Source organism: Apodemus sylvaticus, chromosome 8, assembly GCF_947179515.1.
Source record: "Apodemus sylvaticus chromosome 8, mApoSyl1.1, whole genome shotgun sequence".
In the NCBI taxonomy this organism is placed as follows: Eukaryota; Metazoa; Chordata; class Mammalia; order Rodentia; family Muridae; genus Apodemus; species Apodemus sylvaticus.
In genome coordinates this window covers 75,170,064-75,196,007 of record NC_067479.1, presented here as the reverse complement: position 1 = coordinate 75,196,007, position 25,944 = coordinate 75,170,064, and the positions used below count along the sequence as shown (strand labels likewise).

The 25,944-nt window shown below is 50.1% G+C and overlaps 1 protein-coding gene and 1 pseudogene across 4 annotated transcripts; both read left to right on the top strand.

The window, feature by feature from the left end:
* The first annotated feature begins 241 nt into the window (after window positions 1-241).
* On the top strand, window positions 242-5,208 carry LOC127690741 (60S ribosomal protein L23-like; annotated as a pseudogene).
* Window positions 5,209-5,331: 123 nt separating this feature from the next.
* Arhgef40 (Rho guanine nucleotide exchange factor 40) lies at window positions 5,332-25,683 on the top strand. 4 transcript variants are annotated; one of them, XM_052191562.1, is made up of 24 exons: window positions 5,332-5,574; window positions 7,944-8,141; window positions 9,153-10,389; window positions 10,488-10,655; window positions 11,307-11,433; window positions 12,007-12,103; window positions 12,217-12,297; window positions 12,422-12,538; window positions 14,529-14,624; window positions 14,718-14,833; window positions 15,157-15,283; window positions 16,459-16,581; window positions 16,658-16,801; window positions 17,304-17,914; window positions 18,032-18,266; window positions 18,561-18,647; window positions 20,212-20,430; window positions 21,244-21,414; window positions 22,311-22,488; window positions 23,714-23,818; window positions 24,021-24,164; window positions 24,661-24,791; window positions 25,059-25,105; window positions 25,229-25,683. In XM_052191562.1, exons 1-23 carry the CDS (start codon window positions 5,572-5,574, stop codon window positions 25,098-25,100), a joined length of 4,557 nt encoding a protein of 1,518 aa, XP_052047522.1. In that variant the 5' UTR covers window positions 5,332-5,571; the 3' UTR covers window positions 25,101-25,105; window positions 25,229-25,683. The 4 variants fall into 4 exon arrangements, with proteins under 4 accessions (XP_052047522.1, XP_052047524.1, XP_052047521.1 ...); XM_052191564.1 differs by lacking the exon at window positions 24,021-24,164; XM_052191561.1 differs by lacking the exons at window positions 25,059-25,105; window positions 25,229-25,683 and adding an exon at window positions 24,949-25,047.
* Window positions 25,684-25,944: the final 261 nt, after the last annotated feature.

Sequence of the window (25,944 nt, the reverse complement as noted above, 5' to 3'; positions counted from 1 at the left end):
ATGTGTGAAAGCAAATTTATATTAATGAAAGTAAGTGTATAATACTTTACCAAATACAGGTTCCTTAGAGTTCAGACTCTCACTGGATGCCTTTTGACAGAAAAAAATCAACAGCATAATGTAATAGTGCTTGGAATTAACCACTTATTTGCTAGTGTTAGCTTTGGGGCAACTGGCAACATGGTTTATAACTGGCAACAAGCTTTATAATAAAAAGAATAGAGCTTTCCGGACAGTCAAGATGTCAAAGCAAGGACGTGGTGGGATTCCGGATTTCCCTGGGTCTTCCGGTAGGAGCTTGATCAACTGTGCTGACAACACAGGAGCCAAAAACTTGTCTATCATCTCTGTGAAGGGAGTCAAGGGACGGCTGAACAGACTTCCTGCTACTGGTGTGGGGGACATGGTGATGGCCACAGTTAAGAAAGGCAAACCAGGACTGAGGGAAAAGGTACATCCAGCAGTGGTAATTTGACAACAAAAGTCATATTGAAGAAAAGATGGGGTGTTTCTTTATTTTGAAGATAATGCAGCGGTCATAGTAAACAATAAAGGTGAAAGGTTCTGCTATCACAGGTCCAGTTGCAATGGAGTGTGCGGACTTCTGGCCCAGGATAGTATCCAATGTGGGAAGCATTGCATGGTTCTCTGGTGTATTTGTAAAATATATTCATTAAAAAGTCAATAAATAAATAAATAGAATAGAATAGAATAATTTTAATATATCTTATTATAATAATATATAATAATAAAACAACAATGTGTAATTATACATAATATAATTATAAATAAAAAATATAATATAAATACAATATAAATGAAATTAACATAATAAAAGATCCTTATAATAAAGGTCTGGTGAGTAAGTTCAACATGGCAGAGACTTTGTAGGGGGTTGAGTGAGAATGGCCCCCATGAGCTTATATACTTGCATGCTTGGTTTCCAGTTGATGGAACTATTTGGGAAGGATCAGGGGGCATGGCCTTATTGGAGGAGGTGTGTCACAGCCCTTAGCATTCCCGGTTACCCTCCCCCATCTCCTGCATGTGGATCACATGTAAGCTTTCAGCTACTGACCTAGCACCATGCCTATCTGCTGCCATACTCCCCGCACGACCGTCATGGACTTGAAGGTTCTGGGACCTCAAGCCTCCAAATTAACTGTTTTCTTTTATAAGCTGCCTTGGTCACGGTGTTTTGTCACAGTGATAGAAAAGTAACTGAGACAGAGCTAGAGGAAGGCATTGAACATAGGAAAGGAACTCTCAGGGAGCTGGAGGATCCCAGCGCTGGGGAAGCTGAGGCAGGCAGACTGCTATAAGCCTTGTCTACCCTAGGTTATACAGTGACTGCCAAGCAGACAGGGACACAGCGAAACATCCTGTCTCCATCAAAATAGCAGCAAATTAGCATCTTCAGAGGAATAAACACCTTCTCCCATCTTTACCATGTACAGCTGGACACTACTGTAATGCCAAGATTTTGGAAGTAAAGGCAAGACCAAGATTTAGAAACCATTTGGAGCTATGTATTCAGATTCTAGATTGTGTCACGAAAAAGAAAGAAAAAGATAAAAAGAAAAAAGTAACTAAAGTAAACTTGTGCCTACCTGCTTGGTAGTTCTGCAGATGGGGGTGCGTTGCAAGACATACTCTAGTTTGCAGTGAAGACTCAGGAATGCTGCTACCACCAAGGTCTATTTACCTGGCCTGGAACTATGTAGACCTTGAACTCACAGAGATCTGCCTGCCTCTGCCTCCCTAGTTCTGGGATTAAAGGTATTTGTGCCCATGCCTAGCCATATTTTCTATTTTAATATATGTTCCTTTAACAAAACTTATTCTTGGAACAGAAGAATCAGACAAGGAAAAATACACAGATCACAAATCTGGAAAGCTTGTGATACAGTTTCTCTAAAAATTCTTTCACTGTGCTTAAAAGAGTTCATTAAAGGGAAATTACCACTTAAGGACACACTTAAGGCATTTCTAAATGTTAATAGCTCCTCTAAATGGAACCTAACTAGTTTTTCTGCTTAACTGCAACAATTGACGGATGCACTACCACTTGGGGCCACTCAGAATAAATCTTGATCCTCACAGCCAACCTTTTAATATTTGAAGCATTCTCATGACCCCTGACCTCCAAATGTTGCCTTATCTGGCAGTAAAACAGGGTTCTCCAGAGGAAGAGACTCGCTAGAATGAACACACATATTACAAGGGGAGTTACTAGGCTGTCTTACAGGACATGGTTCACATAGTCCAGCAATGGCTGTCTCACACTGGAGAGGATGAGAATCCCGGAGCTGCTTAGTTACAGAGGCGTCAAGTCTCAGCTTTTCCAGTCTGGCACTGAAGACCCCAGGAATTCCTGAGGAGCCACTGGTCTTCAGTCTATGTTGGAAGCCTGAAGAAGATGGTTCTAACATCACCAAAGGGACACCACAGCAACAAAATAGGATTATCCAGAAGTGGACGCAAACACGCAAAAAGCCGTCTCCTTCTTCTACACCTTTTTATCTGGACTGGCACCATGAGGTGCCACCCACATCTAGAGCAGGCATCTGATCCCTTCTGATCCAATTAAAGATGATTGTGAGTCACCTTGTGGTTGCTGGGAATTGAACTCAGGACCTCTGGAAGAGAAGTGTTCTTAACCACTGAGCCATATCTCCAGCCCCATGAGTTATAAACTTTTGAAGAAATGTTATCAATCAAATAAAACTAAAAGTAATGGAAAATCACACCAAACAGCAGCTATAATATTTACTTAGTTTTATCCTAAAACAACTAGCATTTGATACCCAGTTTCCTTGGGAGGTGATGCTAACAAACCAAAACACATTTGTCCATATCTGATCCTGACATTTCTCTTTATGGTCCTTCAATTTCCTCTTGACTGAGACACAGAACTGAAGCAGGACCCTTACCACAGCTTCTCTCCAGGTGGTTAAGGATTAGTTCGTGGCCTAAAGCACCAATCCTCTACGCATGGCTGTTGTGTTGCAGCTCATTAACTAGGCAATACACATTACACGCACAGCCACTTCTTCTGCCTCCCCCACGTTAGGGTAACACAATGCACAGCTTCTCCATTGCAACCATACAGAACACTTCTTAGGAATCGATTTAACTATTACCCTATACCAAGTCTAGATAGAAGTGGACTTTCTTTCTCCTTTGGCCCACAGAGACACACTTACCACTTTTAGACACTCAGCACTGACTATTACAAAGCAACGTTAATATACTAATGGAAGAGTGACGTGGTAGAAAAGGTGGTATAATAAAGTTCTTTTATGTACTTTGACAGCTAAAGTACTATAACTTACGACTTGGTTACGAGTGAAAACCCTGGGGTCAGACAACTGGGCACAAGCCCTGGCTTTCCCATTTACTGTACAGCATATGGAAAGTTACATAACTTAATAAAATAAAATTTCTTCTTCTATGAAATAGGTAGAAATTTGCTAGGCTCCAAAGAACTCGAAATACATAAACCACATTGAAAAGTATCTGTAATGCAGGAAAGGGCCTGTTAGCCTGGCATCTTCTCTAGCTCTGACTTTATGTTTATGTCTGTACATCGCCTATCAAAGAGCACACACCAACTCAGATTGCATTGTATGCACACCAGAAGGTAAGGGATATGGAGAAAGGGCTATTAACCACTGTAAGCATGCACCATGTACTGAAACTCCTAGAAAAAAAGGGATAACTTGTATCCCAGAACCTTAATCCAAACTCCTTCATGTCACCAGTTCAAAACCTTTGGATGGATCTTTTTTCCGTAGTGGATGTTTATATCCCACTGCCTAGCTGTGGGTAACCCTGGATTCCATCACATGATTTGAGCATAAGGAATGTTAAGTTTCAATAAGGGAAGGTTCAGTCGTTCCGGAAGAGAATGTGTGAACTAAATCTGATGAGAAAGGTTCATGGAACAGCCTCTGAAAAAGCTCCCCTAGAAGGCAGTCTGCTAGTGGGCAGTATTTACCGGGCAGACACCAGGGGGTAGTAAAATCTCACTCTCTTGACTTCTGGTCGTTAATGACAAGGAGACTGAAGAGTCTACCTTAACTGGAAGATTGGAAATAGCTCCACAGTTCTTGTGGTCGGTCACAGGGTTTCCCTGATTGTCATTCTTTTTTGACCCTATGAACCAGAGGGCTCGTCTCATCCCTGTGAATTAAAATTCTCCCTTCTCCAGACCCACAGGTCAAAGGGCAGAATGTAGCATCCTAAGGTGAAACACCCCACCCCCCCACCCCCCACCCCCGGTACCGAGGCCCTTCCCTCTCCTTCTCCTGCTGCAAGCCTCATCCGACTGTATGCACTAACACAAGTCAGTCTTCTAAATAAACTTCACCCTCTAACTGCAATGCCGACACCTTCACGACCTCTCTGGGAAATGAGGACCTTTCAGATCGCCTCCCAAATGTTCACCGTTTAGACCAGTCTGTGACTCAGAGGCGGGCAGGGCAACCTCTTGCTGTGCTGAGGTTCCTCAAGCCCTTCTGAGAGACCTCACCCGGCCTTCATTTTCCTTGTAGGAGCGATATTCGCAGTTTGTCGGCTGGGCAAAAGAGGTGAGGCTTAAAAAAAAAAAAAAAGGAACCTAGTCCCCTTTGTCTCAAGCGAAAGATAATAGTCACCGCCAAAAGCCCTAGTATATGGGCCACTATCGCCCTGCAACAAGAAGGAAAGATCTGGCATCAGTACCAAAGTGTGGGTTCTAATCCGGGAACTGCTGCCTCCCCTCTACCGGAAGAGCAACAAGGGTATAAGGTACAGAAAAAGGTAGAGGGAACGTGGAGCAACTCCGCCAACGTCCCCAGACCACAGAGGGATCCTGATCCCAGGGCCCTGGCCTCTCAGCCATGACACATACCCCCATGCCAAGCCTATACTTCGTAATTCCCCCCATCCCCCGCCCTCCCCAGGCTGCACACAGGAGCCCATTGTAGTCGCCGGGAGCCTTGAGACCCAAGAAGGTGGAAGGGGAAGAAGGGCGGGCAAACGCCCAAGGCTTGGGGGAATACCCTAATTTCCAAGCCTTCAGCTCTACCTAAAGGGAGCCTGTGGGTCGCTCTTGGGCCCCAGGACTTTGCCAAGCCCGGGCACGGACCGGTCGGTCCTTCCATCTCATGGACCCTAGAGATGGAAGAAGGCTTTTGGCCGCCGGGCAACCTGGTCCCGAGTTGAGGCTGAACTGATCCCGCAGAGCGAAGAACGCGGGAAACCCGGGGCGTCCTCAGCTGGGCGGTCCTCGGAGGGGGCGGGGCGGGCTGGCCGCAGACAGCTAGGGGAGCGGAGGCGAGGCTTGTGGCCGGGGTTGGGGGGGGGCGCGTCTCGGCTGGGGTCCCGGGCTGGGCGGGGCGGTGTAGGCGGCCGTCTCGGCCCTCCCTGGCGGGGCCCCGCGGCCTGGGCTCCCGAGTGAGCTGGGAGAGCCGCGGTCGCGGCGCGAGCTGTCCTGCAGCTAGACCCGGCGAGACTGAGCGCCCGGAGGGAGGCGGTGGCTCACCCGCCCCGCCCGCCCGAGAGTGGGACACCTCCCGACGCCGAGCCATGGTGAGTCCCGCGAAGCACCCCGGTGTCCCCTCGGCCTTCGCGCAGCCCGCTCCGGGGCCCCCAGCCCTGAGCCTCCAGTGCCCGCCTAGCGCAGACTCTCCACCCTCCCATCCCCCCTTCTTCTCTCCGATCTGCCGTCCTGCTGCCTCCCCAGTCCCCACCGAGTATTGCCGTGACCCTTTCTTTCTTCTGTGCCACCTCCCCATCCTTCGATGGTCTTTGCACACATCCCACCTCGGATCTTCTTGGTCCTGCCCAGTCTTCTTTTGCGGAGTTTTCCCTCCCCCTCCCTATCCAGTTTTTCACGCCTGAACACCCTCTGCGAGTTGGTCTGGCGGCAGCCCTGGAAAGGGCACTGTCCCGGGTCATGAGAACTGACCTGCCTGGAACCACCATTTTCCATCCTTGTCCCCAAACCCGGTGAGATGGGCCCACCCATCCGGCCCTGAGGGACTAGCCACAGCTGTGGCTGGGCCAGGGCCAAAGGGCATGTCCAAAGGGAAATTCCCTCACAGAAAGGGGGCTGTTTGAGGATGGGTAGGGGGTGTTCCGCAGTACCAATGGGCGTGACGTTTCGAGAGCCAAAACCATAGTTTTTTGGGACAAAGTTCCCCAAGGCTTACGCAGCTGCAGGGAACTGAAGCCTGCCTCAGAGCACTGCCGCCTCAGGGAGAGAGCTGGATGGATTCCTGTGCATGAAGTAGAGGCTCCGAGAGCAGCCACTCAGGGTACCAGAAGCCCTTGTCAGCGGGAGTGACCGCTAAGCCGGGAACTTTCCGGCCAGAAGTACTCTGAAGTACTACGGGGAGGGTGCCCACTGCCCAGGCGGGTGCAGCCGATAATGCTCATTGCAGACTGGAGGAGGGGGAGAGGCCCTGGCAGGGCAATGTCTGTGGAGAGCCTGGGAAGCATCACCCCCCTCAGAGGGTTGGAGCAAGACAGGAACTAGGCCAGTGAGCGCTGACTCAGTCTCGCTGTCTTTTGGTCCCAGCCGACCAGAGGCCTGGTGTCTTGGTCTCCTGCCCACCTCCGCCTGCTCCAGACCCCTCCTCCCCTCCTGCCGAGGCCGCTTCCTGTGGCTGCGACTCTAGTTCAGCCATGAGCTCACCGCCCCTAATGGGTTGCAGCTGCTTCGCTGCTCAAGCAGTAGCTCCCCGATCCTAACTTCAGAGCTCGGGCCCACTCGACCTCACCCCTACCCTTCTTCCCACCCACGTACACAGTCCTGAGAACACTGAGGGTCTGTCTGCTCGCCCACACCTTGGAGCCAAGTTTGTGGTCTGATAAAACAGAATGCTGGTCTCTGGGGTGTCTGAATACCCTAATCTTCCCAAACAGCTGGGATTAAGCAACTCTGGCTGGAGAGATTTCAGAATAAAATAAGTATTTTTTTGTCTTGGGGTGGAAACAGAACCGGCGACAATGGGTAGAGAGCTAATAAATGCAAAGAAAGGTCGAGAGATAACTACTGCAGAATACTTTCCTACAACAAAGATATCTGATGAAAGGAGCTAAAAGAGAACATCTTGAGAGAGATACGGACTTTCGAAGAAATAGACCCAGAGCTGTTGTTTAGGAAATGGGATGAAGAAAGGTTGCCCAATGAATGATTCATTTAGGGAGGTGGTCAGAATGGGAGGGGCACGGCTTAGACTTTGAGACACTGGGTCCAGATTATCAGACAGAACCGTCTGGAATTAGAAAAAAAATCAACTGGAATACATAGCATCAGACCACCCCCCTCTCTTCTCCAAGAATTTGGGGTATGTGTTAATCTTCTTTCAAATGGCTCCACCCAATTCACTGTGGCCAATCCCACAGGCTCTGGGAATGGAAGAAAGGTATGCTATAAAGACCTGACATAGCCACCATCTTCTCGTCTTCTCTCTTCCCGCCTATCAACCAACCGTCTCTAGGATGCAGTAGTTTGTGAGTGGGCATACCTCCACTTACAATAAAGGTCTCTAGATGGTGAGCTTGGAAGCATCTATTGGCAAGATGGCTGTGTAGAAACCCCATACTCCCCATCCACCCGAATTCTTAAGCATCAGATGGGTCCAGTGGCCCATCCTGTCTCTTTTCTCGTGGGGTGCAGTCAACTCAATTTACAAGTGTCTGGAACATCTAACCAAAGTCATTTATAACAAGGTCTCCCTGGGTCACTAAAGCCAAAGTCTCACAGCTTAGCTGTGAAGCCATGGTGAGCCTGGCCAGGCCTCTCCTATCCTTTGGTTCATTGAGTCAGCGTTTTCTGATTACTCACTGTGCCCATGCGATATGAGGCACGGCTGTATCTGCAGACCGGCCAACTCCCAAGGAGCCATGCTTACAAGGTCTAGGTGTCTACAGTTTGGTGTTGTCTCTTCCAGGAGCCTGAACCAGTGGAGGACTGTGTGCAGAGCACACTTGCTGCCTTGTACCCACCCTTTGAAGCCACAGCCCCGACCCTGTTGGGCCAGGTGTTCCAGGTGGTGGAGAGGACGTACCAGGAGGATGCGCTGAGGTACACGCTGGACTTCCTGGTACCTGCTAAACACCTGCTTGCCAAGGTCCAACAGGAAGCCTGTGTGAGTGGTTGTCAACCCTTTTCTGCCAGGCTAATTTCCTCCCTCTTAGAGACATAGTCTTCCCAATACTGTTCTTCACATGAGCCCTTAGGTCTCTTTGGCTGACCCCCCCCCCCCCAATGATTGTGACTACTCAAAAACTAACAATATGCAGGGACATTCATTTTCTTTTAATATCAGCTCTCTTAACAACTATTGACTTCCCCCTAAGAGACCCTGACTTTTCCAGGACAAGTTTCAAATAGTGCCTCCTTGTGGATATCTTAAAACACTCCCTCAGACTTCAGAATATTCAGAAAATATTCTCCAGCCGGGCAGTAGTGGCACACGCCTGTAATCCCAGCACTCTGGGAGGCAAAGGCAAGCGGATTTCTGAGTTCGAGGCCAGCCTGGTCTACAGAGTGAGTTCCAGGACAGCCAGGGCTATACAGAGAAACCCTGTCTCGAAAAAAAACCATATCCAAAAAAAAACAAAAAACAAACAAACAAACAAACAAAGAAAATATTCTCCATTCCTGTAGATACAAAAGCTAGCATAACTGTCTTTGATTCCTCCAAGATGGCGGCAGATGTTGATCTCTGTGATGAGTGATGACTGGGTCCTTACCTTCCCACATAGACAACTAGCTTTCTAGGAAAGCTTCCACCAAAGCAGCAACAGTTGGGGGGGGGGCATGTCTCTCTTCTGCCACGTGACCTCCTTTCCTGTCCCCTAGGGTTTTTTTTTTAATCTTTTTTTTAATTAGATTATTACATTTATTTACTTGGGGAGGGGCATAAGAGGGTGTCAGATCTCTCTATAGATGGTTGTGAGCCACCATATGGTTGCTGGGATTTGAACTCAGGACCTTTGGAAAAGCAGTCGGTGCTCTTAACCACTGAGCCATCTCTCCAGCCCCCCCTAGGGGTTTTAACCCACCAACATAAGGCCAGTCCTGCCTGGTGTGGAATTATTCTCGCATCCCTGTCCTGCTGGTTTCTTCAGCAGAGGCCTTTTCCTTCTCTCTGCAGGCCCAGTACAGTGGCTTCCTCTTCTTCCATGAGGGCTGGCCGCTCTGCTTGCACGAGCAGGTGGTAGTGCAACTGGCAGCCCTTCCCTGGCAGCTGCTGCGCCCTGGAGACTTCTACCTGCAAGTAGTGCCTTCGGCGGCCCAAGCACCCCGTCTGGCGCTGAAATGTCTGGCCCCAGGAGGCGGGCGGGTACAGGAGCTCCCAGTGCCCAATGAAGCCTGTGCCTACCTCTTCACACCTGAGTGGCTACAAGGCATTAACAAGGACCGGCCAACAGGGCGCCTCAGCACCTGCCTTCTGTCTGCACCCTCCGGAATTCAGCGGCTGCCCTGGGCTGAGCTCGTCTGCCCAAGATTTGTGCACAAAGAGGGCCTCATGGTGGGACATCAGCCGAGCACATTGCCTCCAGAACTTCCCTCCGGACCTCCAGGGCTTCCTAGCTCTCCAGTCCCTGAGGAGGTACTTGGTACCCGGAGTCCTGGGGATGGACACAATGCTCCTGCAGAAGGTCCAGAGGGTGAATATGTGGAGCTGTTGGAGGTGACACTGCCCGTGAGGGGAAGTCCCATAGATGCTGAGGCCTCAGGCCTCTCCAGGACCCGCACAGTACCCGCCCGTAAGACCACTGGAGGGAAGGGCCGGCACAGGAGACACAGGGCATGGATGAATCAGAAAGGCCCGGGGTCTCGGGATCAGGATGGGGCACGCCCGCCTGGTGAGGGCAGTAGCACCGGAGCTTCTTCCGACTCACCTTCAGGGGCTGAGGCAGACCCGGATGCCACAGCCCTCGAGCCCCCTGAACCCCCAGCAGAGGCTGTGGGGGAAGCCTCTGAATCCTGCCTCCTGTCAGGGGAGGCTGTGGGAGGAGTGGGCCAGGGGGCTGAAGGACCACCTGGCACCCCTCGAAGAACCGGCAAAGGAAACAGAAGAAAGAAGCGAGCCGCGGGCAGAGGAGCTGGAAGCCGCAGCGGGGAGAGTACCCCAGTCAGCCCCAGGGACAAAGAAGAGACTAGACAGCCAGAAGTCCTTGTCAGTCCGCCCTTAACCAGTGAACAGGAACCTGCAGAATGCAGCCTGGTGAAGGAGAAAGAGGATTCTGGGAAGCCAGAGTCTGAATCAAAAGAGGAACTCAAGCCAGTGGATGGAGAAGAACCTGCACCCGGAGAAGATTATGAGCCTCCAGAGGAAGGGATCAAAGAGAGTGAGAAAGAGGGCGTGACCCCAGAGTGTGTGGCAGGTGAGATGACAGTGAGGTCCAGGGGAAGGGCCAAGGCGGGCTGGGCCAAGGGAGGGGACTGGGAACAGAACAGAGTGACCCTGCATCTGTCTGCACAGGATCCACAGGTCCAGAGCGGTCCCCATCCGAGCCCCCAACACAGCCCCTGGAGACAGTGCAGGATGTAAAAGGAGACAGCGTCCCAGAAGAAACTCCCCCAGTTTCTGTTTTGGATGACCCAGTTGTAGCCTGGGACTTGATGGCATCTGGATTCTTCGTTCTGACTGGTCAGTAAACATCCATGAATAGGAGGGGCCGGGGAGATGGCGCTGTCTGCAAAGTGCCTGCTTTGCAAGCACGAGGGCTGAGTTCATATCCCTAGCATCCACGGAAGAGCTGGGCATAGCATGGGTGTTTAACCACGGAAACATCTGGAAAGAAAGGGAAGGTTGAGACAGGAGGATTTCTTGTACTCATTGGCCAGCCAGTGAGCTGAACCAGAGCGAATCTGGATCCAGTGAGAGGCCCTGTCATTAAAAAAAGGTGGTAGAGCCGGGTGGTGGTGGCACACGCCTGTAATCCCACCATTTGGGAGGCAGAGGCAGGCAGATTTCTGCGGTTGGTCTACAGAGTGAGTTTCAGGACAGCCAAAGCTACACAGTAAAATCCTGTCTCAAAAAAAGACCCAAAAACCAAAAAAGGGTGGGTGGGTGGGGTGTGTTTGAAAAGACACTTCACATACACCTCTGGCCTCCATATACTGTGTATGCGTGCATGCACGCACAAACAAGGACCTGTTAAACACGCACTCAGGGTAGGTGGGAAGAGGCTTTGGGAAAGTGAAGGAATTGAAGTGGACTTGGGAGGGAAGGAAGGCAGAAGGGAGGTAGTCAAAGATTGATCCCAGCCAGGACAGCCTGGCCGATTTCTGTCTTCAGGAGGAGTAGATCAGACTGGGAGAGCTCTGCTGACGATCACACCTCCACCCCCGTGCCTTCCTGAGGAGCCCTCACCCTCCCAAGAGACACTGAGCACTGCTCTTCGATATCTCCACTCACTCCTTAGGTAAGCATCACAGACTTCAGAGCCCTGGGCATTACATGCAGGGTCAGGGAGGGCTGCTTCCCCTCACGAGACACTGGCCTACTATTTCAATCATTGACCTTGACTTTGAGCTCTGACTTTTAGCTTATCTTTCATGACCTTCAGAGTCAGCCCTGCTGACTCTATCTGCACTTTATGACAGCACCCGGATTATTGGTGCACACATCTATCCATCCAACAAACACTTTGTATGCTCTGAGTACCTGTTGACAAATGCGATGGCCTTAAATTTATACCATTATAGCACATAGAGTTCTAGTCCTCTGACCAAAAAATAGCCTGATCAATAACGTAGGCTCTTGATCGTTAGGTTGCCTATTGGGCACATGACCCACATTGACTATTTGCTCATTGCTTCCCAAATATAGTAGTACTAACTTCTGAAGACTGTTAGTGTTAAACCAGAAGATCTGTATCCTTCTTTGGCCTCTCTTTTCTGTCTTCCCAACACACTGTCTACCCAACACTCACACATTACACATGCGCGCGCGCGCACACACACACACACACCTTTGGCTCTCCTTGCCTCCACAGGCCTGATCTGCAATTATTGGGGCTGACCATCCTCCTCGACCTTCGCAAGGCCCCCCCACTGCCTCCAGCGCTTCTTCCTGCCTTGAGTCAGCTTCAGGTAATCAACTACCTGAGGTAGGCTCGTCCCCTAGATCCTCACTTTTTCCCAGTGGCAGCCATTCCAGGTCATTCAACTGTCCAAAGTGTAGGGTTATTCTTCTTTGCCCTTAGGACTCGGGCGAGCCTCCGCTCATTCAGCGGCTGGTGATCCTCGGTCACGAAGACCCTCCAGCTGAACTCTGTGGATTTCAGGTTGGCTGTCTCCCACCTGCTACCCTATCAGTAATAGAGAGGGGAGGAAAGCTTGTTCATCTCCCAGACCGGTCTGAATCACCAGGGGCCTGTGCAGAAAACTCCTGTTTTTGTATGTCTACAGGGAGCTGAGTTGCTGTCGGAGAAGGATCTGAAAAGAGTGGCCAAGCCAGAGGAGCTACAGTGGGACTTAGGAGGTGCCAGGGACCTCTCCCCCAACCACTGGGCAGAGATCCACCAGGTAAACTCTTCCAGCTCCCAGCATCCCGGGAGCTGGAAAGACCCAGCTAAGGACAGTCCCGGAGAAAAGACAGACACGAACATCACTGTAGGGCTGGGAAAGATGCAGTCCACTCAGTTCAGAAAACAGCTCGGACTCATAAACTGTGAACAAATGTTGCCAGCCATTGTGAAGAAGGAAGGGAGTTGTTAAATTCTTTTTTTTTTAACTTATTTTATGTGTATGCATGTCTTTTCTGCATGTCTGTATGTCCGTTGCCCTGGAGGGCATCAGATCTCCTGGAACTACAGAAGGTTGTAAACCAACAACACGTGAGGCTGGGAACTGGACCCCAGTCCTCTGCAAGAGCAACAAGGCAACCCCTTCCTCCTCCTTCTTTTGAGAAAGGGTTTCTCTGTGCAGACCTGGCTGTCTCATAGAACTAACTCTGTAGAGCAGGCTGGTCTCAAATTCACAAAGATCTACCTGCCTCTGCCTCCTGAGCTGAGCACTGCAATTAAAGCTGTGTGCCACCACCACCCAGTGACAACAAAGGCCCTTAACCTGTGAACCATCTTTCCAGCTACCACACACATTTTTAAATTCTTTGTAACCTTTTTTTAAAGATTTATTTTATTTTTAAGCATGTATATACACATGTGCACACACACACATATATGTATCTGTGTGTCTGTGTAAGTGAATGCCATGCTTGTGGGTGTCCTTAGAGGCCAGAGGCATCAGAACCCCTCAATTTGGAACTATAGGCAACTGTGAGCTACTTGTGGGTGCTGGGAATCAAACCTTGGTGCTCTGGTAGAGCAATACATGCTCTTACCCACCGAACCATCTCTCCAGCTCCCTGCCCCCCCCCAAGTATGTCAAATTCTTAATTTGATATTAAGTAATGTATGCTTTCTAGTGGGGGATATCAAGATATCATGAAACAAGTAGAAAGATGTTTGTGATAGTTACGTAGGTTTCTAGAAAGTTCTGGGAGTGGAGAAATTGGTTCCATGTGGCTTGGCAAGTCACTTGCCCCCACTTCCGGAGATGGTGCCCCTTTCTGTACATGCTCCCTGTACCAGTATCCACAACGTACAAGATCTTTTACCATCAAATGATGTACCAGTTGTTCATGGTCTCTAGGTAGCGCCATCTGTTACCTTCATACTCCTATGAGCCTAAGTGTTGGGAGTATCTCAGAAGAGTCAACACAATCACAGATGAATACAAGCAGGACTTCTTAGCACGGTTGTGTATTGGAGGGAAAGCAGATGAAGGGAGACAGGACTCACCAGAGGGAAGAGCAGAGGCAAAAGAGGCAAAGGAAACCCACACACTAAGGCTGTACCACCACAGCCATGCCTGGCATCATTTCCTTTAAAAAAAATTTTAAAGAATTTTTTAAAGATTTATTTATTTATTTTATGTTTGTGAGTACACTGTTGCTGTCTACAGACATACCAGAAGAGGGCGTCAGATCCCATTACAGATGGTTGTGAGCCACCATGTGATAGCCAGGAATTGAACTCAGGACCTTTGGAAGAGCAGTCAGTGTTCTTAACCGCTGAGCCATCTCTCCAGCCCCATTTCCTTAAATTTTATACAATCTACTTTTATTCTAACTTTATTATTGAGTAAAGTGAGTTTCAGGGTTTGTAAGCTTGCTCAGTATTATAGAACTTAAAAGCAACAAAGCCAGCAACTGAACCCAGCATTATATTCGCAAAATCCTCCAGGGCTCCTATCTTCATCCTGTAACTTGTTTGCATCCTTGCTTGCTTGCATTTTCTTTCTTGTTTGTTTGTTTGTTTGTTTGTTTGTTTGTTTTTGAAACAGGGTCTAGCTGTCCTGGACATCACTTTGTAGACCAGGCTAGCATCAAATTCACAGAGATCCACCTGCCTCTGCCTTCTGACTGCTGGGATTAAAGCCTGTCCCACCACACTCAGCATATTTCTTATTCTAAACCCTATCCCTTAACTCTCTCTCTGTATGTGGGTTTCAGGAAGTGGCAAGGCTGTGCACCTTGTGCCAAGGCGTGCTGACCTCTGTACGGCAGGCCATTGAGGAGCTAGAGGGAACAGCAGAACCCAAAGAAGAGGTATGGAGTGATGTGGAATAACGGCAGATGTAAAAGGGATGGGACTGGTGTGGGCACTCTCTAGCGGAACTCAAAATGTTTCATTGTCCCAAGGAGGCGGTGGGAATGCCTGAGCCTCTGCAAAAGGTGCTGGCAGATCCTCGGCTGACGGCACTACAGAGGAACGGAGGAGCCATCCTGATGCGCCTGCGCTCCACCCATAGCAGCAAGTAAGCGAGGCAAGTGGGAGGGAGATAGCAGAGAGCCATCTTCAACCTTAAGTGGTCGATAATCCTTACTCCACATTTATCTGGACAAGGTGCAATGTCTTTACACTCATAACCTCCACAACATCCCCCTGTGCTGGTTATGATAACAAATGAGGACGTGGAGGATGAGAGATGCTAAATATCTCAGCCAGGCTATCTCAGCAAGGGAGGCTACAGGACAAGTCTGATTCCCAGTGCCATGACACCTCTGATGTTTGCATCCCTGAGGGCACAAAGGTAGAACGGACCGGGGGCCGAGACTCAGCATCGCCTCTCTTTCCCAGGCTAGAGGGCCCAGGCCCAGCTGTGCTGTACCAGGAGGTGGATGAGGCCATTCACCAACTTGTGCGTCTGTCCAACCTACGAGTGCAGCAGCAGGAACAACGTCTGCGCGTGCACCGAGTCCAGCAGGTGAGGAGCTCCCCATTACCCTTGCTCGGCCTGGGAGCCTAGCCTCTGCTTATTAGCATCTCTGTTAGTCCTGAGCATGGTCCGTGTTCTCCCAGCTTCCCTCCTCCCTCTCCTAGAGCCAGAAGGTCATCTCAAAGTCGGTGCTAAAGGGGAGCCAGGGCTTTGTGTTTCAGAGAAGCTGCCTCTCGGTTCCTGCTGTTCTATTGGGGGCTGTCTCTATTAGTTAGCTGTCCCCCCCCCCCATTTAAAAATGTATTTTAAGAACAGAATTTGGACTTTAAAGTGCTTAGCTTCGAGATCTAGCTCTGCTAGGCATGAGATGCTGTTGCTGAGTAGCCCATTCTTACACTATTAGTACAACACACAGATGGGCAGGATGAGAAGTGAATTCAGCACAGAACTTGGAAGTGGCTACTGATGCTGGAGAGACGGCTCAGCAGCTAAGAGCACTGGCTGCTCTTCCAGAGGTCCTGAGTTCAATTCCCAGCAACCACATGGTGGCTCACAATCATCTGTAATGGGCTCTGATGCCCTCTTCTGGTGCATGAAGACAGCTACAGTGTACTGAAGTGGCTGTTGTTGGCACCAGCCTTTAGGGATGTACTGAGACTTCTCATTTTCTAGCTGCTCCACCCAGCTTCCAGACTTTCTTCAGAGGAAAAAATTAGTCAAACGTTTCAGAACAAGTAGGAGATTCCATCTAGCTCTACACTAGAAGAAGAACTGTATACTCACACACACACACACACACACACACACACAAACACACACACATCTCCTGGGCTGTCCCTCAGGCTTGATACCTAGGTCTCCTGCCCACTGCTTAGCAGGGCTCGGAGGCTGTGGAATTCCTCTTAGTTCTGTTATCCAAGTCACTTTCATCCTCCTGCCTTTCATTCATACCGGTTTATCTGTCTCCTCGTCCTGGCCTTGCCCTGGCACACTAACCTGTGTCTCCTGCCAGCTCTGCCTCATGTGGAATGCTACCAAAGATGACGCACCCGGTTTCTCATTTAATCCTGTGGGAACAGTTATCATTCATTATTATCAATCCCACAGCACCAGTGAGACAAAGATGATCAAGGTTCTGTACATTGGGGCGATGGTGGCTGAGTGGACCTTAGCCTGGCCACCATACAAACTCCCCATCCTCACAGACGGTTACTCTGTCTCAGGTGTTGCAGTGGCTGTCTGGCCCAGGGGAAGAGCAGCTGGCTAGCTTCACCATGCCTGGGAACTCACTGTCAGTCTTGCAAGAGACAGAACTTCGATTCAGGGCTTTTAGCACCGAGGTGCAGGTAAGGACAGAGAGGAGATGGGGGTGGAGGTGTCACTGGGGAAAACTCAAGTCTGAGCACAGACCCCATTCTCCAGGAGCGCCTAGTCCAAGCCCGGGAAGCTTTGGCTCTGGAGGAGGACATTACCTCCCAGAAAGTTCTAGATCTCTTTGAACAGCGGTTGGAGCAGGTTGAAAGTGGTCTCCACCGGGCCCTGCGGCTACAGCGCTTCTTCCAGCAGGTGAGCGTAGCATCCTTCTGAGCTGATTTTCTCTCTTCAGCCTGGAGCAGCTGGTCAGGCAGCAAGAGTGATACCTTGGGACCGCAGAGATGGTTCAGAGGTTAAGAGTTCTAGCTACTCTTCCTGAGGTCCTGGATTCAATTCCCAGCAACCACAAGGTGGCTCACAGCCATCTATAATAAGATCTAGTGCCCTCTTCTGGGCTGCAGGCATACATGCAGGCAGAACACTGTATTCATAAAAATAAATCTTAAAAAAAAAAAAAAAAAGCTAGCATGCCCAGGCTGAATGACTTGAGCTCGCAGGAAGACATTGCACATGTGTCCTCTGTAGACTTTACACATCTGTACACATCTGCACACATCTGTGAAAGTTAGGTGAAGCGCTATGTGAAAAGTCTTAGTTGTGCTTCCCAGTGTGCCATTGCGAGTGGGGTATGTGATTGGGAGTGGTGTGTCTCCTCACCTTTTTTCTCTAACTCCAACCTGTTCGGCTTTTGTAGGCACACGAATGGGTAGATGAGGGCTCTGCCCGGCTGGCAGGAGCTGGGCCTGGTCGTGAAGCTGTGCTGGCAGCCCTAGCCCTGCGGAGGGCCCCAGAGCCCAGTGCAGGCACCTTCCAAGAGATGCGAGCCCTGGCCCTGGACTTGGGCAGCCCCGCAGCCCTTCGAGAGTGGGGCCGATGCCGGGCACGCTGCCAAGAGCTGGAAAGAAGGATTCAGCAGCAGCTGGGAGAGGAGGCCAGTCCTAGAAGCCACCGACGACGTCGGGCAGACAGTGCAAGCAGCGCAGGGGCACAGCACGGAGCCCACAGCCCTTCACCCAGCCTCAGTTCCCTGCTGCTTCCCAGCAGCCCTGGGCCACGGGCAGCCCCATCACATTGTTCTCTGACCCCATGTGGGGAGGATTATGAGGAAGAAGGCCTTGAGCTAGCTCCAGAAGCAGATGGAAGACCTCCAAGGACTGTGCTGATCCGAGGACTGGAGGTCACCAGTACCGAAGTGGTAGACAGGACATGTTCACCCCGAGAACATGTGCTCTTGGGCCGGGCCGGAGGGCCAGATGGACCCTGGGGAATAGGTACCCCTCGAATGGAACGCAAACGAAGCATCAGGTGAGAGTTCAGACCAGTTGTGTCTAATAAGCAAGCGGAAAGGACCTTATACTGTGGAGGGTGGTGACTCCTTTCCATGCCAGAGTGACACCTCTCCTACTCTGCTTGTACCCACAGTGCCCAGCAGCGTCTAGTGTCTGAACTGATTGCCTGTGAGCAGGAATATGTAACCACCCTGAATGAGCCAGCGCCACCGCCCGGGCCTGAGCTAACTCCTGAGCTTCGATGCACCTGGGCTGCAGCCCTGAGTGTCCGAGAGAGGCTTCGCAGCTTCCACGGGATACACTTTCTACAAGAGCTTCAGGGCTGCACCGCCCACCCTCTGCGCATTGGGGCCTGCTTCCTCCGCCATGTGAGCAATCCACTCCCAAGTCTTCTCCCTTCCCATGTCCTGCCCTATCCACCATCCCACAACTACTGCTGCTGTCCCCTCCCCTCCCCCACCTGAGAAGTCCCTGGGGGCCTTGTACCTCACCTTGGTCCTTGTGCCGTGTGTTGTGGACTTCACTGTCTCTTCAAAGAGCCTTTATGATCTTTGGCAGGCAGAGTGGCCTTCTGCTTGTCCCTCCTTGGTTGGTGGGGATAGGAGAAGGCCTTTAGATCCCTCACCAGCCAGGGACACTCACTATCTTCCTTACTGGCACAGGGGGACCAGTTCAACCTCTATGCACAGTTCGTGAAGCACAGGCATAAACTGGAGAGTGGTCTGGCTGCGCTCACCCCCTCCATCAAGGTAAATTTTCCTTCATTAACTCTTAGAAAAGTTGGTCAATGGAATGTTTTAGTGTAGGTAAGGACACTTGCCACCAAGACCAGCAATTGAGTTCCATCCCAGAAACAACACGCTAAAGTGAGAACTGACTCCTGCCAATTAGTTGTCTTCTGACTCACTGCAAACACACACACACACACACACACACACACTCACTCACGCGGGCACACACACAAAATAAGTTAGAATGAGAAAATGTTTTCAGGAGAAAGGATCAAGAAGACCTAAGAACTCACTCACCCCACCTTGAACTCTCTGGGGAAACAATCTTTCATGGATGTACCCAGAAACATTCCCCAGGAATCTCAGGTAATCTCCTAGACTATTGTCTGGGAACCAGGAGGGTCGCCTAGCATTGCACTGAGAGACAGAAGAGGCTGGGCTCTTATCCAGATCCCCCCTGGAAGGAATCTGGGCAAAACTCTTGATTCCTTGGGCTTCTGTTTTTGTTTTGTTTTGTTGCGTTTTTTGTTGGTTGATTGGTTGGTTTACTTGCCTGCTTTGTTTTAAGATTTATTTATTTTTATTTCGTGTGTGTGTGTGTGTGTGTGTGTGTGTGTGTGTGGTGACTATTCACCTGCATGTATGTCTGTGTGTTACGACTGAGCCTAGTGCACAAGGAGGCCAGAGGAGGATGTCAGGTCACCTGAAACTGGAGTTACAGATACTCGTGAGCCTCTGCATTGGTGCTGGGAACTGAACCAGGTCCTCTGCAAGAGCAGTAAGCACTCTTGACTGCTGAGCCATCTCTTAGCCCCTAGGCCTGTTTGGGTCAACAGGTGATAAGCAAGGACAGTATGCACCATGTCCAACTGGGAGCATAAGGATCAAAGGAATTCATATAAAAAGATGTGAGTGTGGCTATAAAAGCCAGAGGCCTTACATTGCTATGAGCCGGGTTCTCCTCCAGTACAGGACAGCTGCAAGTCATGTGTGGGGAAGTCACAGGAGCTGGTTCTCTTTCCACCACCTGGAGCGCAGGGATGGAACTCGATTCCCAAGCTTGGTGGCAAGTTCCTTTAGGTTCTGGGATATCTCTTACCTCTACTTTTTTTTTCTCTTTATTTAAAAAAAAAAAGGAAAAGGAAAAAACTTTTTTTCACACTTTTATTATTGAGGCGTGTGTATACACACATGCATTCACACACGCACACATACACATATATACCTATACCTATACCTACACCTACACCTACACCTACACCTACACCTACACCTACACCTACACCTATACCTATACCTGTACAATGTCTATGCACTGCTGTGCCCATGTGGAGGTCAGAGGACAACCTGCATGAGTCAATTCTTTCTGAAACATGGATCCCGGGAATGAAACTCAGGTTATCAGACTTACTAGAAAGCACCATTATCCACTGCGTCTTGCAGGCCCCTTTCTTTGCCTTTAAGAGTATTTGCTCCTCTGTTTCCCAAAGCCTGCACCCAGCCGCTCACATTCTTGTCCTCAGATTTTGGCTTCTAGCAGTCCCAACCCCTCTTCTCACCCCCTGCGATGGTTTCACCCTAGGGTTCCGTGGAGAGCAGCGGCCCTTGCTTGCCCCGGGCCCTGCAGCAGCCTCTGGAACAGCTGGCTCGGTATGGACAGCTCCTGGAGGAGCTCCTGAGGGAAGCTGGGCCTGAGCTAAGCTCTGAACGCCAGGCCCTCAGGGCTGCTATACAGCTGCTCCAGGAACAAGAGGCCCGAGGCAGAGACCTGCTGGCTGTGGAAGCTGTGCGAGGCTGCGAGGTAAGGCCCTGGGCTCCTCTTCTGCTTGCTCAAACTCTAACTCTGTAGCCTTAGAAAGTGTGGGCTGGTGACTGTAGAACCAGAGCCAAGGTCAGTGGCCCTAGGCTCTGTCTAGCCCTCTGTTGGCTCATCTATTAAATAACAAGTTCTGTCCAACATCCTCTGCTCTTCCTCCATCTGCCAGCTCTCTTCTGTTCTGTCTGAGTCTTCTCATCCCCTGTCTGCTCTACTTCTCTGATCTACCATATTTTCCCCCAACTTATCGTTCCAGATTCCAGATCCAGAGCTCCCGCTAGATCACCAGTTCTCAACCTTTGGGTCTCGACACTTTGGAGGGTCAAAAGACTTTTGCCTAAGACCATCAGAAAACATAGATATTTACATTACGACGTATATAACTTTAGCAAAATTACAGTTAGGAAGTAACAACAAAAATAATGTTATTGTTGGAGGGAGCGGGGTCAGCACAACATGAGGAACTGTATTAAAGGGTCGAAGTGCTAGAAGGTTGAGAACTGCTGTCTAGATGATCCTACCCATGATCTTTGCTGATTCTCCTCCTGCATCTCCAGTATGCACAGACTTCCCCGTGAGGCTGGGTACCAACTCTGCGGGGCATCTTTTTAATCATTGTAGCAGTAACTGTGCTGCTAGATATGTGTGTATGAGAGACAATGGATAGGGTCTAGAGGCTCTTCCTGATTTCCTGACCACGCCAACAGCCAGCCCATTAGGCTCCTTTCCCTCTATATCCCTTATGTCCCATAACTTCACACAAAGGCCTCCTAGACTGGCCTTTCCTTCTCTCTCCAGATAGATCTAAAGGAACAGGGACAGCTCTTGCATCGGGACCCTTTCACTGTCATCTGTGGCCGGAAAAAGTGCCTCCGCCATGTCTTTCTCTTTGAGGACCTGCTCTTATTCAGCAAGTTCAAGGGTTCTGAAGGAGGATCCGAGACCTTCGTCTACAAGCAGGCTTTCAAGGTATACCACATGGAGTGGGGGATATTGAGTCATGTTCTTCTTGAGAACTCAGAGTGCTCTAGAACTTCAACCTCAAACCAGGTTCGGAATCGTTGTCACCTAAAATAGGTTTTGGCCTCTAATCAGCACTTTTTAGGGTGGTCGAAGGTGAAAGAAGTCCCTGTCATTGGTGAATCCCTTTGGGTTTTCCATATAATTCATGCAGAAGACTAAGGAGGCATTTTAAAACAGAACAGAAAAAGAGCTTCCCAATAAGAAGACACATGTCTGCTGGGTGGTGATGGTGCACACCTTTAATCCCAGCATCTGGAAGGTGGATCTCTGAGTCTGAGGCCAGCCTGGTCTACAGAGTGAGTTCCAGGCTAGCTAGGGCTACACAGAGAAACCTTGTCTAGGAAAAAAGAATACACATGTCTTTTAAGTTGGTCCCTGGTATATAAGGAAAAAGGACACCACACACACACACACACACACACACACACACACCTCTTAATTTCACTGAACTAAATAAACCTCAAGAGGCAGGCTTAGCTTCAGGCATCTAGCTAAATATAAACATCCATAGCAACCCAGGGCCCTGGGTCAGGCCAGGGAACGATGAAAGGTTTCCAAGGGTCCTTGTATTAGTTTCATCTCTTATGAGGGAGGACAGAGAAGAAGGTCGTGTTTGGAATGGCATGGACATGTTAATGCTCCATTCTGGAGGATGTTGCTTCCTGTCTCTGAGTGAGCCTCACTTTCCCTTCTGTAAATCAGGCCTGTAAGCAGTGTAGCGTGCCTGGTGTCTGACAAATGTTGAGCAAGTGAACAAGCTAAACATAGCGCTTGTCGGTGTGGTGCCACCTCATGAAGGACACCTCCATCTTCACAGCCCAGTCTTTTCTGCCCTTCCTCAGACCGCTGACATGGGGCTGACGGAAAACATCGGGGACAGTGGACTCTGTTTCGAACTATGGTTCCGGCGACGGCGTGCACGAGAAGCGTACACTTTGCAGGCTACTTCACCAGAGACCAAACTCAAGTGGACAAGTTCTATTGCCCAGCTGCTGTGGAGACAGGCAGCCCACAACAAGGGTAACGGGCAGGTCATAGGGGTGTTCTGCTCGGAATCAGAGTTACAGGAGAAGGTTTTCTGGAGAATGTGGAGATGGCTTGGGAAACTGTATAGGAGGTAGAAAAGATACCTTAAGAAAAGATTCAACCAGGAGGTGATGGCGCACGCCTTTAATCCCAACACTTGAGAGGCAGAAGTAGGTGGACCTCTGCGTTTGGTGCCAAGCCTGGTCTACACAAAGAAACTCTGTCTTTAAAAATCAAATAGAGAAGGGGGCAGATTCAAAGTTTGGTTTAAAAGATATTGCTAAGAAGGACATTATCTATGTGGAAAGAGAAAACTAGAAATTTCCAAGGAACAAGAGCAAATATCTCCACAAAAGAGGTGCAGAACTGCACAGTAGACTGGGGCCTAAGAACTGCTGTTCCTTGCTTTCTGTGTGACCTGGACTAATTATGTTTTCTTTGTTGTTGGTTAGTACCGGGTTTCAATTTGGGGTTTTTTGTTGTGATTCTCTGAATCATTCTATTCATCTGAAAAATGCATACATAATTCTTTCATTAGCTTAAAGTGATAAGAACTGCTGAGTAGGCTGAGACACTTGGAAGCACTTTATAAACCACAAAGATGTGCAAAAACACAACTTTTGCTCTTAATGTCCATGATAAAGGGAAGCTGAGTGTTACATGTAAAGTCGGGGGGCCGGGAAGATGGCTCCCGGAGTAAAAGTGCTTGTCATGCAAGTGTGAAGACTTGGGTTCAAATCCCCAGAGCCCACATAAAAATCAACAGTACTGCAGATGTAGTACGTAACAGGAACATCTGTAATCTCATCACTCCTACAGGGACGGGAGGCTCCGATGGGAATTTCCTCCAGAAGCTTGCTAGACAGCCAGCTTGGCATGCACACCAAAATGACTAAGGGTCGGCCATAAAACCATGTGGAAAGTGGGGATCAACTAACATCTAATGGATCCTCTAACCACACACACACACACACAAAATCAGGTGGTTAGGAGACCAAATGGGCAAGAGGAAACATACAGGAGAGAGCGGATGTGGGTCTAGAAGAGGTGAAAGGATACTATCACAGTCCACGCCTTGATAATCAAGGAAGGGGAGACAGCAAAAGGGAGAAGAGAGGCATGGTGAGAGTTGGGGAGAGACGGGAGAGTGAAGAGGGTTGTGCTAACACTGAGGCAGGAGAGCCAAGAGAAAGTAACAAACAGGGTCTCTGTTCCCTAGAACTCCGAGTGCAGCAGATGGTCTCCATGGGCATTGGGAATAAACCTTTCTTGGACATTAAAGCCCTTGGGGAACGGACACTGAGTGCCCTGCTCACTGGAAGAGGTGAGGTCCAGGGTGCTGGGGGTGTTCCCAGACGTCAGACCTTGGTACGAAAGCAATGGGGACATATCAGGAAGGGGACTGAGGTGCTGAATGGGCCTCTCTTCCCAAACTGTGGGACTCCCTGGGAAGCCCTCCGTGCGCTTGCCCAGGGAGCCAGGAGGACTTTCCCACACCAGCACCCCACCACCCCAACTCTCTGCAGCCGCCCGCACCCGGGCCTCCGTAGCCGTGTCATCCTTTGAGCATGCTGGCCCGTCCCTTCCCGGCCTCTCACCGGGAGCCTGCTCCCTGCCTGCCCGCGTCGAGGAGGAGGCCTGGGATCTGGACGTCAAGCAGATTTCCCTGGGTGAGGCGCCTCTCAAGGGGTGGCCCCCAAGCGCTGGGTCGTGCTGATGTTCAGGCTGCTTATTGCTGAGCGATTCCTTTTTCTAGCCAAGTAGCCTGGTTGCCATGACAACTACATACAGCTTCCCCATTGCTAAAAGAGCCCTCCGTCTGGTTGCTAGGGAGATGCTTACAGCAGCCTTTTGCTAAGAAGCATTTCTTCGGTACCTTTCTCTCTAGCTCTCCTTGAGTTTCTATGGAAACTGCCTCAGCTTCCTGTTGTAGCCTCCTGGTTCACCGCGGCAATTCTTAGTTTCCTGTCGCTTCTTCCCTGGTTGCTCTAATGATGCTGCTGACAATTTCCTGCCTCGTGGTAGGGGGTTATCTTGCAACTGGGTTGCTATGGTGACTCACAGCCTCCTGTTGCTATGGAGCAGCTTCTTCCTCGGCAGAGGAGCTCGGTTTTAAGGGAAGATGGAAGGGTGTTAAACCTCTTCTCACCCTGGCTTCCCCTCCAGCCGCAGAAACACTTGACTCTTCTGGAGATGTGTCCCCAGGACCAAGAAACAGCCCCAGCCTGCAGCCCCCCAACCCTGGGAGCAGTACTCCCGCTCTGACCAGTGGAGGGATCTTAGGGCTATCCCGGCAGGTGAGTCCCAGCCATCGGCCTGGGAACAGGTGGTCTCTGTCTGGACGGGCTTTTCTGATCATCTGACAAACGGGGTAGTAGAGGAAGCAGATAGGAAACTCTCGGCTGATGCTCAGATTGGATTTGTTATCCAGTCTGCCTTTCTCCTCTCCCCTAGGCCTGGCTGAGAGGCTTGAAGGTCAGAGATCAAAAAGAATCTTGAGGAGCAGGGAGAGACACACACAATAGAGACCATATCTAAACACACTGCAATTTCTGTGTCCTCAGAGTCATTCCCGAGCCCTGAGTGACCCCACCACGCCTCTGTGAGCTAGGTGAGTCGACACCCTTTTCCCCCACATCCCCTATGGTAAGGACCTTCCTTCCTGACCTCTGGTGCTTGGAAGTCAGCTTCTTGCCTCTCCCAACCCATCTCCCTCTTCTCTCCTGGCTTCCAGAGAAGATCCAGATCTGCAGCCCCTTCTCGGCTAGGATGCCAATGGGACATCATGGAAGGCCTAAGCTCTCTGTCCCCTCTCTCTGCTTCCTGGACAGAGGAGGGCAGGGACCAGAGCATCCCCTGCCACTGCGTCTAGCTCTCCCCTGCCTGGTGCCTTTTGCTGCAGGAACCAGAGTGGCCCTGTTCGCTTGCCTTTATGCCCTGGGGACAGGGAAATGTCCCTCTCGCTGTGCTACTGCACATCCCAGGACACTGCTCTGCTGACAGTGTCAGTTCTCACCCCAACTCTCCAAGAAGATTCATCTCTGCCGGCTCGAATGGAATTCCATTCTGGGGTATCATGGGAAATGAAGTGTTCTAAGCCATTGAAGGAGATGGGGTAGGCGCTGCAGACTTTATATGTAATTACTGTTATTATACGATTGTTACATTAAATGTATTTACTCCCAGTGACTCCCAGGAGCCAGTACAGGCCTCTGAATTAAGGTATTTGAGCTGACTTCACTACTTCCCTATAACCACTAAGTAAGACTCAGAAGATAAAACCAAGGCCAGAAAGTAGCTGTTCCTCCCCGTGCTGGCCCAACACTGGCAGTCTGTGAGCGTGGGAGAACGCCTCCCCTCACAGGCTCGAAGAAGCCCAATGAACTCTGAAGTTCCTCCTCCGTTTTGCACCCACGTCTTGAGGCTGAGATGGTCAGATGGGTCCAGTAC